Source organism: Micropterus dolomieu, linkage group LG03 (assembly GCF_021292245.1).
Source record: "Micropterus dolomieu isolate WLL.071019.BEF.003 ecotype Adirondacks linkage group LG03, ASM2129224v1, whole genome shotgun sequence".
NCBI classification, from domain to species: domain Eukaryota; kingdom Metazoa; phylum Chordata; class Actinopteri; order Centrarchiformes; family Centrarchidae; genus Micropterus; species Micropterus dolomieu.
The window spans coordinates 574490-589444 of record NC_060152.1 but is presented as its reverse complement, the minus strand read 5'-3'; the positions used below and the strand labels follow the sequence as shown (position 1 = coordinate 589444).

Here is a 14955-nt window from a genome sequence, read left to right as displayed (position 1 = left end):
ATACGTTTCCTGTAGGTCTTGACCAGGTTTGCACACACTGCAGCAGGGATTTTGGCCCACTCCTCCATACAGACCTTCTCCAGATCCTTCAGGTTTCGGGGTGGTCGCTGGGCAATACGGACTTTCAGCTCCCTCCAAAGATTTCCTATTGGGTCCAGGTCTGGAGACTGGCTAGGCCACTCCAGGACCTTGAGATACTTCTTACGGAGCCACTCCTTAGTTGCCCTGGCTGTGTGTTTCCACAGCTCTTTTTAATTTTGGTATATATTCATCCCAGAGTGAATGCAACCACAGCCATAGAACACATTAAGAGGACATTAGAAAAACTTGAAGTTATATCCCCAGACTCTCCCAAATTCATTTTGGGCAATTTTAATCATTGTTCACTTGATAAACTTTTAAAAAAAATTTAACCAATATGTCACCTGCACTACCTGCGTTTGGGGAAGACATTGAATAAATGCTATGGCTCAGTTCCACAGCCATATAAATCTTTTGCCCTACCACCTCTTGGTTCAGCTGACCACCACACTATTTTTCTGGCACCAGATTACTTGCTGGTTGTAAGGAGGACTAAAAAGGTCAAAACTATTCAACAGTGGACTGATGATGGCATTGACAAGCTACAGGGATGCTTTGAAGCTACTGATTGGAATAATCTGATAGCGCCATCCAGTAACATTAATGAGCAAGTGTCTCCTGTGTGGACACTATTGTCCCATCAAAAAAGTTACTATCTTTCCTAACAACAAATTTGGGTGATATAAAAAACTAAAGGAAATCCTCAACAAGAAAAAGAGGGTGTTCTTCATTGGCTCTGAAACTGAAAAAAGGAGGTTAATAGAGAAGTTAAGCGTGCCATAAAAATTGCTAAATTGAAATATAAAGACAAGGTGGAACAATCATTTACAAAACTGACCTCCGGACAGCTTGGCAGGGTATTAAGAACATGGCAGCTGTGAATACTGTCCCCGCTTCCCGCAAGCTCATTCAGGTTGCAGGCAGCAGCCCAGCATCACTCCCCAATGACCTCAACTCCTTTTTCACCAGGTTCGAGACAGAAAATAGCATTCAGCTAAAGGAAGTCCTCTCCAAATTCAAACCTGATGACTCCTCCTCCCTCACTATTAACATAAAGGATGTAGTGGGAGCACTCAGGAAGACAAAAGTCAATACAGCAATAGGGCCGGATAATAGGGTCGTACTTTGAGGTACTGTGCTGAGCAGCTGCACAGTTCCAGTTGTTGTTCCAGAGATCCTTGGATGGTGGCACAGTCCCTCAGCTGTGGAAGGATTCCACAGTTATTCCAATACCAAAAAAAAGGTACTATCAAGATCATGAATGACCTCAGGCCAGTGTCTCTCACCTCTCTGGTGATGAAAGCTATGGAGAGGGTCATCAAAAATCATATTATCAAGATAGCAGACTCACAGATGGACCCACTTCAGTTTGCTTGTCGCGCAGGTAGAGGGGTGGACGATGCAAAGGTTTTTAGTACAGACACCATCCACAAACAAAGATTCTCCCAACACGACAGCCAGACTCCTTTTCGCTGATTTCCCCTCAGCATTTAACTCCCTGCAGCCACATATTCTCGCTGAGAAACTCTCTACTCTCCACCTAGATGACCGACTGATTTTGTGGATAATGGACTTTCTTACCAACAGGTCACAGAGAGTCCTGGTCAATGACGCATCATCTGATGACTGCAGGTCCGCCCAGCCAAATTGTCACTTGATTAAGTACGCTGACGATCCAGTTCTCCTATCTTTCCTTTCAGGCTCCCTACAGCACCACAGCTCAGCTCTTCAGGACTTCATGGAATGGTGTGATAAATCTTGCCTGGAAATAAATGTGAACAAGACCAAGGAGGTGGTGACCTTTTCCAACAAGCAGAGGGAACTGGCTGTGGCAGGCTGTTCCATTATCCATGGGAAGCCTGTAGAAATTGTTGAGGACTACAAGTACCTGGGCACAATCTTCGATAATCTAATGAAATTTAATTCGAACACTGAGGAGATCATCAGGAAATGCCAGCAGTGGCACTATCTCCTGAGGGGGCAATAATGTCATCCTCAAAACGTTCTACTATTCCTTCATTGAGAGTGTTAGGACATTCTCCATCTCCTGCTGGTTTTACTATATCACTCCAAAATTCCAAAATAATTGGACTTCCAGTCAGAGCCCTCTTCACTGTATGTGAGCAGCAGATGCTGAGGTTAGCTGGCAGGATTTTACAGGACGCCTCACACGCTCTGTTCCCTGCATGTGAGTGGCTCCCCTCAGGACATTGGCTGCGCTGTCCAGGCTGCAGAACTCAGAGGAGAAGGGCAACCTTTGTACCCAAGGCTGTCCAGCTCCTAAATTCCCAAACATCCCTGAACTTCTTCTCACCACGATCACTACTTCCTTCACTCATCTGCACACACTCATGCATACAAGGACACGCTCACTCATTTACTGATTCATAAATACTTGCAATACTGGACTATGAGCTCAGCCATCTGCTATGCAGAGGGCTACATATGCCTTTAATTTATTCACACTACAACCCACCTATACAGTACATGAATGTTGATAATACTGTTTGATAATGTATTTTATTTAATTTAGTAATGCTGCTTTGGACTTTGGTGACAACGTTGATGTATGTCCATTTATTTATTTATTAATATATTAGGCTATGTTTATTATGAAAGATGAGGGGTTTTTTTTTATTTAACTTGTACTAATCTACAGGTCTCACAATTGCCCCATGGGGGCAAAAAGTGTTTTGAAATTGAAACTGAAATTGAAAATGTGTGGTGTCCTTCTTTGGACAGTCCACAACACATCTTGGTATGGCTGGGAAAGGTAGCTCCTGCCAAGAGCGTCCAAATCGGGCTTCGTCCCGGCATGTTAGCAAGAAAGCTAACGTTAACCCTCCACTATCACCCAGACAGGGCGACGAAAACCCATCCTTGTCTGCAGTTATAAAACTTATTGAAACTTTCGGTGGTGAGACACGTTGCTCAACTGACACCCTGCAGACTACTGTGGAGTCATTTGGTTCACGTCTTACTGCGGTTGAAACCTCGCTACAAGCCTGTGATGACAGGATTACTGGACTCAAGGCCAAATGTGAGGCCTTGGAAAGGTGCAACAAGCTGCTAATAGCTAAAACGGAGGACCTCGAGTCGAGGAGCAGGCGCCAGAATCTATGCGTGCTTGGTATTCCAGAGAACATGGAAGGGTGACAAATCACATCATTCATGACTGATTTCTTCGCTGAGATGCTGGGTATGGATATCCCTGGTGGGCCGGAGATGCTAGACCGGGCACAACGCCTTGCCTCACGGCCCAACGCAGGCCCAAACACTCCCCCCAGACCAATGATCGTTAAGGTACAGCATTTCAGAGTGAAACAGCGCATTCTCCAGCTGGCCAGGGAGAGGGGCCCGCTTACCTTTCGTGGGCGACCGGTGAACATCTTTCCAGACTTTACAACTGAGGTCTCTAAAAACAGAAAACTCTGGGCTGCCTGCGTGAGATACTGTCTACTGTTCTCGGCTCGGCTACAGGTGTCATTTAACAATGGAAGATATATCCAACAACACAACAAACTATGACCTGGATGACTGAGAATCTTCATAGACATCAATGGAAGATATAGTTTTGCTACACCGAAGAAGGCAGAGAAATTCTACATGGAGACCGTAGCTCCGACCCATGTGGGTCAGGCTGATGGCGCTGCCGCTGACGAGTGACTCTCCACGGACTCCTGGTTTGTTTGTCTATTCTTATGACAGTCTCACATACGATTCTATCTGGACGGCCTAAATTTGTTCTATAACGTCTTAAGACTGATTTATCCATCTTTTAAGCCATCAGTTTCTTTTCTTACCTGATTGAATATGGTGAGGGTTAAAAGCATGTTTATTTCAGTTTTGTTCTGTGTATACGCAGCCTCTCTATGACAGTATTTTTCTAGACGTTAGGTTGCTACATATTGTTGCATTTGGAGCACTGGCTTAGTGCAGTTAGGATGCACAGGGTAAAGTGCATTAGACGCTTCGTTTGGGGTGTAAGGGGTGTGTGGGCTGAGGTTCTGTTTATCTGCACACTGTCCTGATGTCTTACTTTTGATTTGATTAGAAGTTCTTTTGTACTCAGTCTTGATGTAGCGCCTGAAAATCCAGACAGATTTGCTGCATACACTAATTGGGATTATGGCAGATGACACAACGATTAGACTATGCTCCTGGAATGTACATGGGATTCAGGACCCTATTAAATGTAAGAAAATACTTACAAATACAATACAAATGGCCCTAATCCAAGAGACTCATTTAAATGACAGCGAACATTCAAAATTAAAGAGAGAATGGGTGGGCCAGGTTTATTACTCTTCTTTTACTACTAGGAGTAGAGGGGTAGCTATCCTGGTTCATAGGTCCTTACCCCTGACGGAGGTGAAAATTAAAGCTGATGTATCAGGCAGGTATGTTATGATTAGAGAGACACTTTATGGAGACACTGGCTCCTACTTAAATGTCTATGCCCCCCCTGTTCACCCTCCAGATTTTTTCACTAAGGTGTTTTCCTTGTTCTTGTTGTTGAGTGGATTGTTGAAACCTTGGTCGTAGCTGGTGACTTTAACTGTTGTTCGCAGCTGGATAGATCTAGTAATGTTTAGCAGTGCTGGTCTTTGCTTGGCTGCTGCAGGGACATCCATTTTATTGATAAGTGGAGAACTCGTCACCCCACCGACAGACAATATACATTTTACTCTGATGTTCATAAATAGTCATCTAGAATTGATAATTTTTTACTCACAAATCTGCACTTCACAGGATGTGTTCCTGCTCCATCGGTAATATCATTATAAGTGATCACTCCCCTATGTTTTTAGTCGTGTCAAAAATCCAAACTTTAAATCATATCTAACTGAACAGTTTAAATATTTTGTTGCTGAAAATCACACCCCAGGTGTGTCTCCTAGTCTCCTTCGAGGCCTTACTATATCGTTCTCAGCAAACCTAAAGAAAAAGCAGAGGGCAGAACAACAGAAGCTTGAACAACAATTATACAAACTGCAGGGAGATTCTGACTTAAACCCATCCGATGAGCTGAGGCCTCAAATCGATGCCACTACTAAGGAGGCTCAGTAATCGATTTTGTTTGCCATGCAAAGAACATACGAATTTGGGAACAAACAGAGTAAATATTTAGCAAATCTAGTGAAGGCAAAGGCTGGATCCCAGGCCATCCCAGCTATAAAAGACAAGAATTCATTCCTAGAACTTTTTGAATGCAAACATGATTCTGAGTCAGACTGTAACTCTGAGGCTCTGATAAATAAATTCTTGTCATCCATTATTCTTCCTTGAGCCTCTGATACCCAGAAAGAACTAATTAACAAGCCTATTACCAGACAAGGAGTCATACAGGCCATATGTAATTTATGAAATAATAAGGCCCCAGGGCCGGATGGTCTGACTCCTGAATTTTATAAAGCCTTTCAGTCCCTGCTGACTTAATATGTTCTCTCACTCCTTTGATTCTGGGGCTCTTCCCAATACTATGATGGATGCTAACGTTTCCTTAATCTTAAAAAAGGCAAACCTGTGGACGACTGTGCCTCCTATAGGCCAATCTCTTTGCTGGACGTGGACTGAAAACTAATTGCTAAATTACTGTCCAGAAGACTCGAAGGTATCCTCCCAGATATAATTTCATTAGATCAGACTGGCTTCATTTCAGGTCACAATTCCTACAATAGTATAAGGAGACTCCTTAGCCTTATACAGTATGGCACAAACTTGAAGGCCAAATGTCTTGTGATTTCCCTTGACACAGAGAAGGCCTTCGACAGGATTGAATGGCCCTACCTGTTACAAGTCCTCTCTAAATTTAACTTAGGTAGCTATTTTATTAAATGGATATTGCTTTTATATGTTGGCATGAGATCCCCAGCATTTACAGTAAGGCATGGCACCAGACAAGGCTGTCCAGCCTTACCCCTTTTGTTCACTCTCGCCATGGAGCCTTTAGCAGAGGCCATTAGGATTGACACACTAGTGACTGGCATAGAAGTGGGTCCTCTGCAGCATACAATTTTGCTTTATGTGGATGATGTCCTTCTTTACCTGAATAACCCTAAGCCTTCTATTGCAAGAGTTGTAAAGATAATAAGTTCCTTCGGGAAATTCTCAGGTTACTAGATCAACTTCTGTAAGTCCGAGGCAATGTCCAGGTCTCCGACTTGTTCTACCCCTTTTCGCTTGTCCTCGTCGGGTTTTGTCTACTTGGGCATTCGTATCACCCCCTCCATCTCCGGTCTGTACAAAACCAATTTTGTGCCTCTAATTCTCAGGATTAGAGAGGACCTTGCTCGCTGGACATCTTTGCCTTTATCTCTTCTGGGAAGAGTAAACCTCTTCAAAATGAATACAAGTCCACGGTTGTTATACCCTATTCAAATGATCCCGGCTCTTCTAACAAGGAAATCACTTTCTGCTTTAAATAGCTCTTTATCTTCATTTCTTTGGAGAAATAAAAGGGCCAGACTGAAACTCACTACGCTACAACGCCCTCTCGATGAAGGGGGCCTGGCGGTCCCAGATATTAAACACCACCAAATTGCATGCCTCTGTAGCTATTATGAAGTTTTATTAATTAGATTCGGGAACTAAGACCACGCCTTGAACTCCAATTTCCGGTCTGCTCTTCATTCCCACATCCACCAGCACGGATCCGACTCCTCTCTTTCATCCCTCACCTGTCCTCCCCTCTACCCTTCATCCATCACACCTCGATCCCTACCCCTCATCCCTTGACCCTCTCCTCCATCCCTGCATCCCTCAGCCCACCCTCTGGGGCACTCGATCCGTTCTTTTCATACTGTGGAGGAGGCCAGAACGCAGATGCCAGAAAACTTGTTTCCAGGTTCTATAGGGCCCTGTCAATCCCAAAAAATGACTGCATGGCTCATGTGAGGTCTCTATGGGGAGGTGAATCGCTGATCATCCCATCATTTTTTGTTTCTTTTTATGGAGCTTATTTATGGTAATTCAAACCAAAATTACACCTAAACACAACCAAACGCTCAAGTCACACAAACTAATGATCTATAATGAAATACATACAAAAAGGACCTGTTAGCAAAAAATACTTTTATTTAAACTGAATTTTCTCTCTTCTTCTGTGTGCGTGTGTGCGCGCAGTGATGGTTTAAACCGGGCAGTGGACAAAGCACTGTGTTTGGTTGGAGAACACACTAACTACAGGCTGTTCATCATGGTCTTTCTCCCCACTGCTTGGCTCACTAAAATTGCATATATTTAGAGATACTGATTGCGATGGACAGGCAAACTGTCCAGGGTGTACCCCGCCTTTCGCCCGATGCCAGCTGGGATTGGCTCCAGTACGCAGGATAAGCGGTTGACGATGGATGGATGGATGGAAGAAATACTGATGGACAATTAATGATCCGGTAGTACAAACAGGGAAATCTTGGTACACTAATCTTCACAACATTCATTAGGCTAAATTAATAAATAAAAAGTTTCATATCTTTCAATATCAATAATTATCACGATAAGTATCAAATCATTTTTTCTTTCGAGTTTAAAGGTTGATTTTTGCTCCTAAGCGCAAGTTGAAGACACCTGATTGTTAATTGTGGTTTAAACTTTTCTTTATGGTCCACACTTGATGCCAAACATTGGACCACTTCACAAATCTGAGGTAGAACATTCAAAATAATTATGATAAAATCATTGTTAACAAATATCCTTAAGTAAAATTAAGTAAAATATAATAAAAAATTATATCACAAATAATTATATTTTATTGTCCAGCCCTAGGCTAAATGCATCTCAAATGTAGCCTAAAACTGTCATCATAGGACTATACCGTTAAATGTAAGGGAAAAAATGGGTACTATTTTTAATTTATGACAACATAAAATACAGCAGATCAGTGCCGAATGTTCTGGTTGATATTATAGCCTAATAAGATGATTTCAATTTAAACTTTTCAATTCAATTTTATTTATATAGCGCCAAATCCCAACAACAGTTATCTCATAGCGCTTTTCATAAAAGAGCAGGTCTAGACCGTACTCTATGATGCTATTTACAGAAGTCCAACAATTCCCACCAAGAGCAGCACTAGGCGACAGAGGCAAGGAAAAACTTCCTTTTAAGAGGCAGAAACCTCGAGCAGAACCATGGCTCAGGGTGGGCGGCCATCTGCCTCGACCGGTTGGGGGTGAGAGAGAGTGAGAGAGAGAGAGAGAGAGAGGGGGGCAGCCTACACAATATACACACAGAGGTACAGACAGTAAAGGTGATGTTGCTATAGACTGAATGAAAAATGGTACATTGGTATTTATAGTAATGTTTATGATAGTAATCGTAAGGTTAATGATAATAATAAAAACAATAATGACAATAGGACTAGTAATAATAATTGTAGCAGAGGTTGTATTAACCAACCAAGCTGTATCCATCACCTTGATAAAAAACGCTTAAATGGCAGAGATTCCCTACCAGTCAGTTAGAACTGTCAGAAAGGTTAGAAGCCAGTGACCAGAAGACCCACTTGCCCATTCTGCACCTGTGCAAGAGATGTTGTACCTGTACATTCCACAGCCACAGCTCGGAGCAGTCATCAGGACCACATGCTATCAGATAGGCATCATCAGGGCTCCATGCTAGGTAAGAAACACCATAGGCATGACCCTCCAGAGTCTTCATCAACTTCAACTGCTGGGTTTCCTGTCGACCAACAGATTAACCAGTCAATTACCCAATTATTTCAACTTTCACACACGACTCATCTTCCTGCTTCAAAGTGAAATTGAAAAGTAAATGATTGATTACTGTGTCGACGTGCCACACAATCACTGTGGTGTCTTTGGACCCAGTTGCCAGTTTTGTGCCGTCGTTAGAGAACTTGCAGAACCAGACTTCATTGCAGTGTTCAGTGAGAATCTGCTGAGTGTAGCAAGGGAACTGTTTCCTAAAGATTGGGAACAAGAACATATCAGGCAGGCAACAAGCTTCATAATGCAAATAAAACATAACAGCACTTATGGTTGTATTTTTTTATGACTGCCAATGATATAGTTTAATTGAAATATATTTATTGCAGACTTGATCAACACTACAGTCACTGGCAATGGGAAACCCCTAACATGAACTGAAGTTCTACATATAAACAGATTCATATAGATGTTTATAAACTGAACAAAATATTATTTCCACTCAAGCAGGAATCGGCCACACTACATACAGTGGGGAGAACAAGTATTTGATACACTGCTGATTTTGCAGGTTTTCCTACTTACAAAGCATGTAGAGGTCTGTAATTTTTATGATAGGTACACTTTAACTGTGAGAGACGGAATCTAAAACAAAAATCACACTGTATGATTTTTAAATAATTAACTTGCATTTTATTGCATGACATAAGCATTTGATCACCTACCAACCAGTAAGAATTCCGGCTCTCACAGACCTGTTAGTTCTTCTTTAAGTAACCCTCCTATTCTCCACTCATTACCTGTATTAATTGCACCTGTTTGAACTCGTTACCTGTATAAAAGACACCTGTCCACACACTCAATCAATGGGGCCATGTATCGCGAGATCTTGGCCAACAACCGCCTTCCCTCAGTAAGAGCATTGAAGATGCGTCATGGCTGGGTCTTCCAGCATGACAACGACCCGAAACACATAGCCAGGGCAACTAAAGAGTCGCTCTGTAAGAAGCATCTCAAGGTCCTGGAGTGGCCTATCCAGTCTCCAGACCTGGACCCAATAGAAAATCTTTGGAGGGAGCTGAAAGCCCGTATTGCCCAGCGACACTCCACGAAACCTGAAGGATCTGGAGAAGGTCTGTATGGAGGAGTGGGCCAAAATCCCTGCTGCAGTGTGTGCAAACCTGGTCAAGACCTACAGGAAACGTATGATCTCTGTAATTGCAAACAAAGGTTTCTGTACCAAACATTAAGTTCTGCTTTTCTGATGTATCAAGTACTTATGTCATGCAATAAAATGCAAATAAATTATTTTAAAATCATACAATATGATTTTCTGGATTTTTGTTTTAGATTCCGTCTCTCACAGCTTAAGTGTACAAATGATAAAAAATGACAGACCTCTGTATGCTTTGTAAGTAGGAAAACCTGCAAAATCAGCAGTGTATCAAATACTTGTTCTCCCCACTGTGTAGTATAGTGTCTCACAGTAGTAAATGACAATGCGAGTTGATTTTTTTCAAAAGCAGAGAAAAGTCAGCCTAGGTGGAGCCCTGGTGTGAAGCAGTATGTGTGGGTTCTTACCGACTGCAGGCGTGGTCCAGCAGCAGGGAGACTGAGTCCAGTCCACTGTCCAGCTTGGTGTTGTGGTAGAGGCAGCGCTCTCTCTGCAGCTCCATCGCCTGCCTCAGCAGAGTCTGCAGGCGGCGAGGAGGCAGCATCACAGATGGAGGCAGGTACGCTGCATACACACAGAAAGATTCAAATTAGTTTGTAACATATAGTAACCAACACATGACACATCAAGCAGCTTTGATAGTTACTTGGATTCTGTTTCTCTGGGATGAGCATAGGCAAACAGACGTGGTCATCGAGACATTTGTATGGCTGTTTCTGTTATACATTTTATACTTCTTGTTATACTTTAGTTGTTTTGGTCTCCATATTGAACCCGCCTCCCAACAGGAGTTGACTGTTAGTGACACAGTGTATGTGCTGCAGCTAGATATTCCCGTCCTCCGTTAGAAGGTGCAGGTGATCGACAGAATATGTGCAATTAACATGTAGAATGGTACTTTCAGGCCTGTCTACATCAACATAGTCTAGATGATGTAATCATCACTATTTGCTGCAAAAGGCCACCTTAGATGAATAAATGTTGTTATTAGATAGATAGTTACGGATGTTAGTTACAGGCTGAATAACACGGACACTGTCCTGCCCACTATCTACCAGGCTAACCATTTAGCCCTCACAGTGGCCGGCGATTTAATAGTGGTAATTTCCGTCAGGTGTTGCCAAACTTTCAGCAACTCATTACATGCCCCACCTGGACCACCGCTACAGTACAAGGATGGGTACAAAGCGCTTTGCTTTTGGCAAATCAGGCCACGCCCCCATCTTCCTCTTGCCTATAATCAAGCTCCGATTCAGAGGACAGGCCAATCAGAGGCCGCACTTCAGGACGCTCTGAGTGACACAGGCTGGGACATGTTTATGGACTCTGTTATGGGATCTATAGAGAAACTAGTGGACAATATTGTTCCTAAAGCGACCATCAGGACCTTCCTCAACCAGAAGCCACAGGTGGATACACCATCTGTGATGCTCTGAAGTCCCACGCAGCCGCACACACCACAGGGCCTGCGACTGAAAACATGGATATTACAAAGCTGGATCATACAACGTCTGTAGAGAGCTGTCTCTCTGGCAGACGTTCTCAGAGCCGACACTGACCAGCCGGCAACATTGTTCACTGCAATCTTTAGCCACTTCCTCACCTCTCTAAAAAAACTAATCCCAGCTATCTAAATGACCTCTATGGTGATTTGGTGCTTTGAAAGGCTTGTTAAATATTTTTTTCTGAAACTCATCCATAGTCAAATTGTTTAACAAGACTAAAGAACCACCCACAGTCAATAGTCAGTTCAGTGTACGTCTGACCAGGTGCAATATGGTTCCATCCATTACTGTCATTGCTAAGGGTGATGTGGAATAGCAGGACAAATTGAGGGTTTTATAAACAACCAATCAACTTGCTCAACCCACGGAACGGCTTGTTGAGTTTTGGGAGGTGTGTGTGTCTGCAACTCTGCAAGCCTCTGCGATCTAGTTACCCATAACACCCTTCTCTACGTAGGTCTGCAGAAACGTTTGTGTATCTTCAGAGAAGCAGAATTCCAGCTGGCTGGAAAGATATTTGTACACGTGCAACAAGCAACACAAGGTGTAAAATGGTTTAAATATTACCAAAGACAATAATAAATAAAAAAAAAATTACTATTCTTTGGAAAGTTTACATTTTCCCTTTCTTTTGTTTTCAACTTTGTTTCAAGTTGTTTTTAATGAATGACGTTTTTTGACTACATCATGGCTACATGATGTTTTAATAGTGTCTACATTTTCATGATATGCATTATGTGGGGATGGGCACGTTAATGTGTTATTAATAATAATAATTAATAACGCCCACACAATTATTTTATCTCACGTTAACGCAGTTATTAGGGTTCCAAGCCCGAGTGGGGGTGGGAACCCGCAAATGCAATTGCACTTTTGTGTCTATAGCAGTACATTTAAATTAAAAGTGCGCAATACACTACTTTAGAATTCATTATTCAATTTTGCACATAACAATGCGATTAATTGCAAGAAAATCATGCGATTAAAATTTTGAGTCATTGCCCAGCACTAGTATTAACAAAATAATATACTAAATGCATAGATTAAGATGTTAACTCTTGTGAAAATTTCAGCTGAGGAAAATCTCATTTCAATGTGTGTAAGAGAGATTCCGATTATGCATTTAATCCAAATGAATCATATCAACACACAATCTAGACAGGAAACAAATGCTAATGTCATGTAGGACAGTGATTCCCAAAGTGGTGGTCGGGACCCACTGGGGGGTCGCAAGGTGATTTCCAGAAATAAAATAAAAATTTTAAAATGATTAGAAATAGCATATATTAGCCATAATTGTAACACAAGATAAAAATAGTGGCTAAATTTAAAATAAAACCAAGCCAATTAAAAAAGTCAACAGCTCTTTTGATTTTCTTTGACCACTCTGACAGCAGGTGAATTTACAGCGCCACGCTAAACATTCTAACATGTGCACGTAGGATATTTTTAGGTTCTTAGAACATCATTTTTGTCAAAATTAAACGTTGGTTAATAAATGACCAAAGACAAAGCAGAGATGCCAGCAAAGACCCCACCGGAGAGCCCACCACCAGAGAGGGCAGCGGAGAGACCAGCGGAGGAGAGCAGAGAAGCACCACCGTCAGAAAGGCCATCGACCTCTGGTAAAGGTAGAGACCGGCGTCTGCACAAGGACGTCCATCAGCAGTCGGATCAGCCTTCCTCCAAGCCTCAAAAGTATTGAGAGGAATTTATCCAGTATGGATTCACATGTGTCATCGTCAAGGAAGTACAACATCCACAACATGTGTAGTGTGCACCAAGGTGCTTGCACATGAAAGCACATAAAAATGCTAAGACACCTGAAAACTAAGCACCCATCTCTCGCTGATAAACCAGTAGATTTATTCCAGCGAAAGGAGCGAGAGTTGCTAGGCCAAAAGAAAGTCCTAACCCTGCCAAAGCTCAAAAGGCATCTTCTATCCATTGTCAACTGCATATCCTGCATACAGGGTCGCGGGGGGCTGGAGTAAATCCCAGCTGGCATTGGGCGAAAGGCGGGGTACACCCTGGACAGGTTGTCAGTCCATCGCAGCCACTTTATGTGAGGAACAACCACTCATGCTCACACCTAAGGACAATTTAGGGTCACCAAATCAACCTAGGCCGCATGTCTTTGTATGGTGGGAGGAAGCCGGAGCACCTGGAGAGAACCTACGCAGACACAGGGAAAACATGCAAACTCCACACAGAAAGGCTGGAGCAACCGGGGTTTGAACCCATGACTTCTTGCTGTGAGGCGACAGTGCTAACCACTGTATCACCGTGCCGCCCCCAAAAGGCATCTTATGAGGTGGCATATTTAACTGCACAGGCAAAAAAGCCACACACGGTCGTGGAAACCCTTATCAAACCTGCTGCTATAGCTATAAGTCAGGCTATGCATGGAGATAAACTGGTCCGAGAGCTAGAATCAGTACCGCTGTCTAGCGGGACTATCACCCGGCACATCTCATAAAGTGTCAGCTGGTTGACAGAGTGAAGAAAGGTAAATACGCTTTACAGTTAGATGAAACAACTGATATATCAAACTCTGCCCAGCTGCTTGTATTCGTCAGATACAGTTTTGACAGAAAACTTAACGAGGACATGCTGTTTTGCACCCCGCTGGAGGGAACGTGCACAGAGAAGAAGAAGAAAGAAAGGACTTAAAGCAAGAGTCTTACAAGTGGCGCCTCACGTAAAGTTCACGCATTGTATTATTCACAGAGAAAAACACTTGACCCAGAACTTAAACATGTTCTTGAGACTGCAATAAAAATTGTGAACTATATAAAAGCACGACCACTCAATATCAGGCTGTTTGCCACTCTCTGTAACAAACTGGGATCGGAGCATGAGGGCCTGCTTTTTCCATACAGAAGTCAGGTGGCTTTCGCAAGGGAATGTGCTGCCTGTATGAGTGCGCCTATTTCTGATGGAGCATGGGTCCCAGCTCGCTGACCACCTCACTGATCCTGACTGGTTAACAAGGCTAGCATATTTGTCTTGCATATTTGAAAAGCTGAATGGACTTAATTTGTCACTGCAAGGTGAAAATACAAGCATCCTGTTGCTGAAGCAAGTTGAAACGGGTAGGATTGATATGTTTTCTGAGCGACAACCCAGAGTTGAGAACAGGAGGCAGAGTCGCAGTCGAACACATTTCTCTGCCCTTCTATTTCAGCAGTAACCCACCCAAAACCCTACGCAGAGTCACAGTCTAACACACTTCTCTGCTCCTCCATTTCAGGAGTTACTTAGTGAAAATCCTATAGTGACGGTGTCTGCCCCCCGACCATCGAAATTATTTAAAAAGGTAAACAGAAGAGGAGCTGTGCATAAAAACCTCATAAAAATTAAAACCACAAGAGCAATAGTGCAAACGAATAGGAAAATTAAATGTGGACTCTTAAACATCAGATCTCTCTCTTCTAAAGGTGTACTAGTAAATGAACTAATATCAGATTATGATATTGATTTATTTTGTCTTACTGAAACCTGGCTGGGTGATGGAGAATATGTT

At 42.7% G+C, this 14955-nt stretch overlaps 1 protein-coding gene across 2 annotated transcripts in view; it reads right to left on the bottom strand.

Moving 5' to 3' along the window:
* LOC123968738 (WD repeat-containing protein 26-like) overlaps positions 1–14955 on the bottom strand; it is a 66409-nt gene that overhangs the window by 30659 nt on the left and 20795 nt on the right. For both annotated transcript variants that reach the window (XM_046045662.1, XM_046045663.1), the window contains exons 6-8: positions 10332–10488; positions 8869–9007; positions 8623–8763 (exon numbers count right to left, since the gene is read on the bottom strand). In XM_046045662.1, the coding sequence (XP_045901618.1) occupies positions 8623–8763; positions 8869–9007; positions 10332–10488 (437 nt within the window). The remainder of the gene's footprint in view (positions 1–8622; positions 8764–8868; positions 9008–10331; positions 10489–14955) is intronic.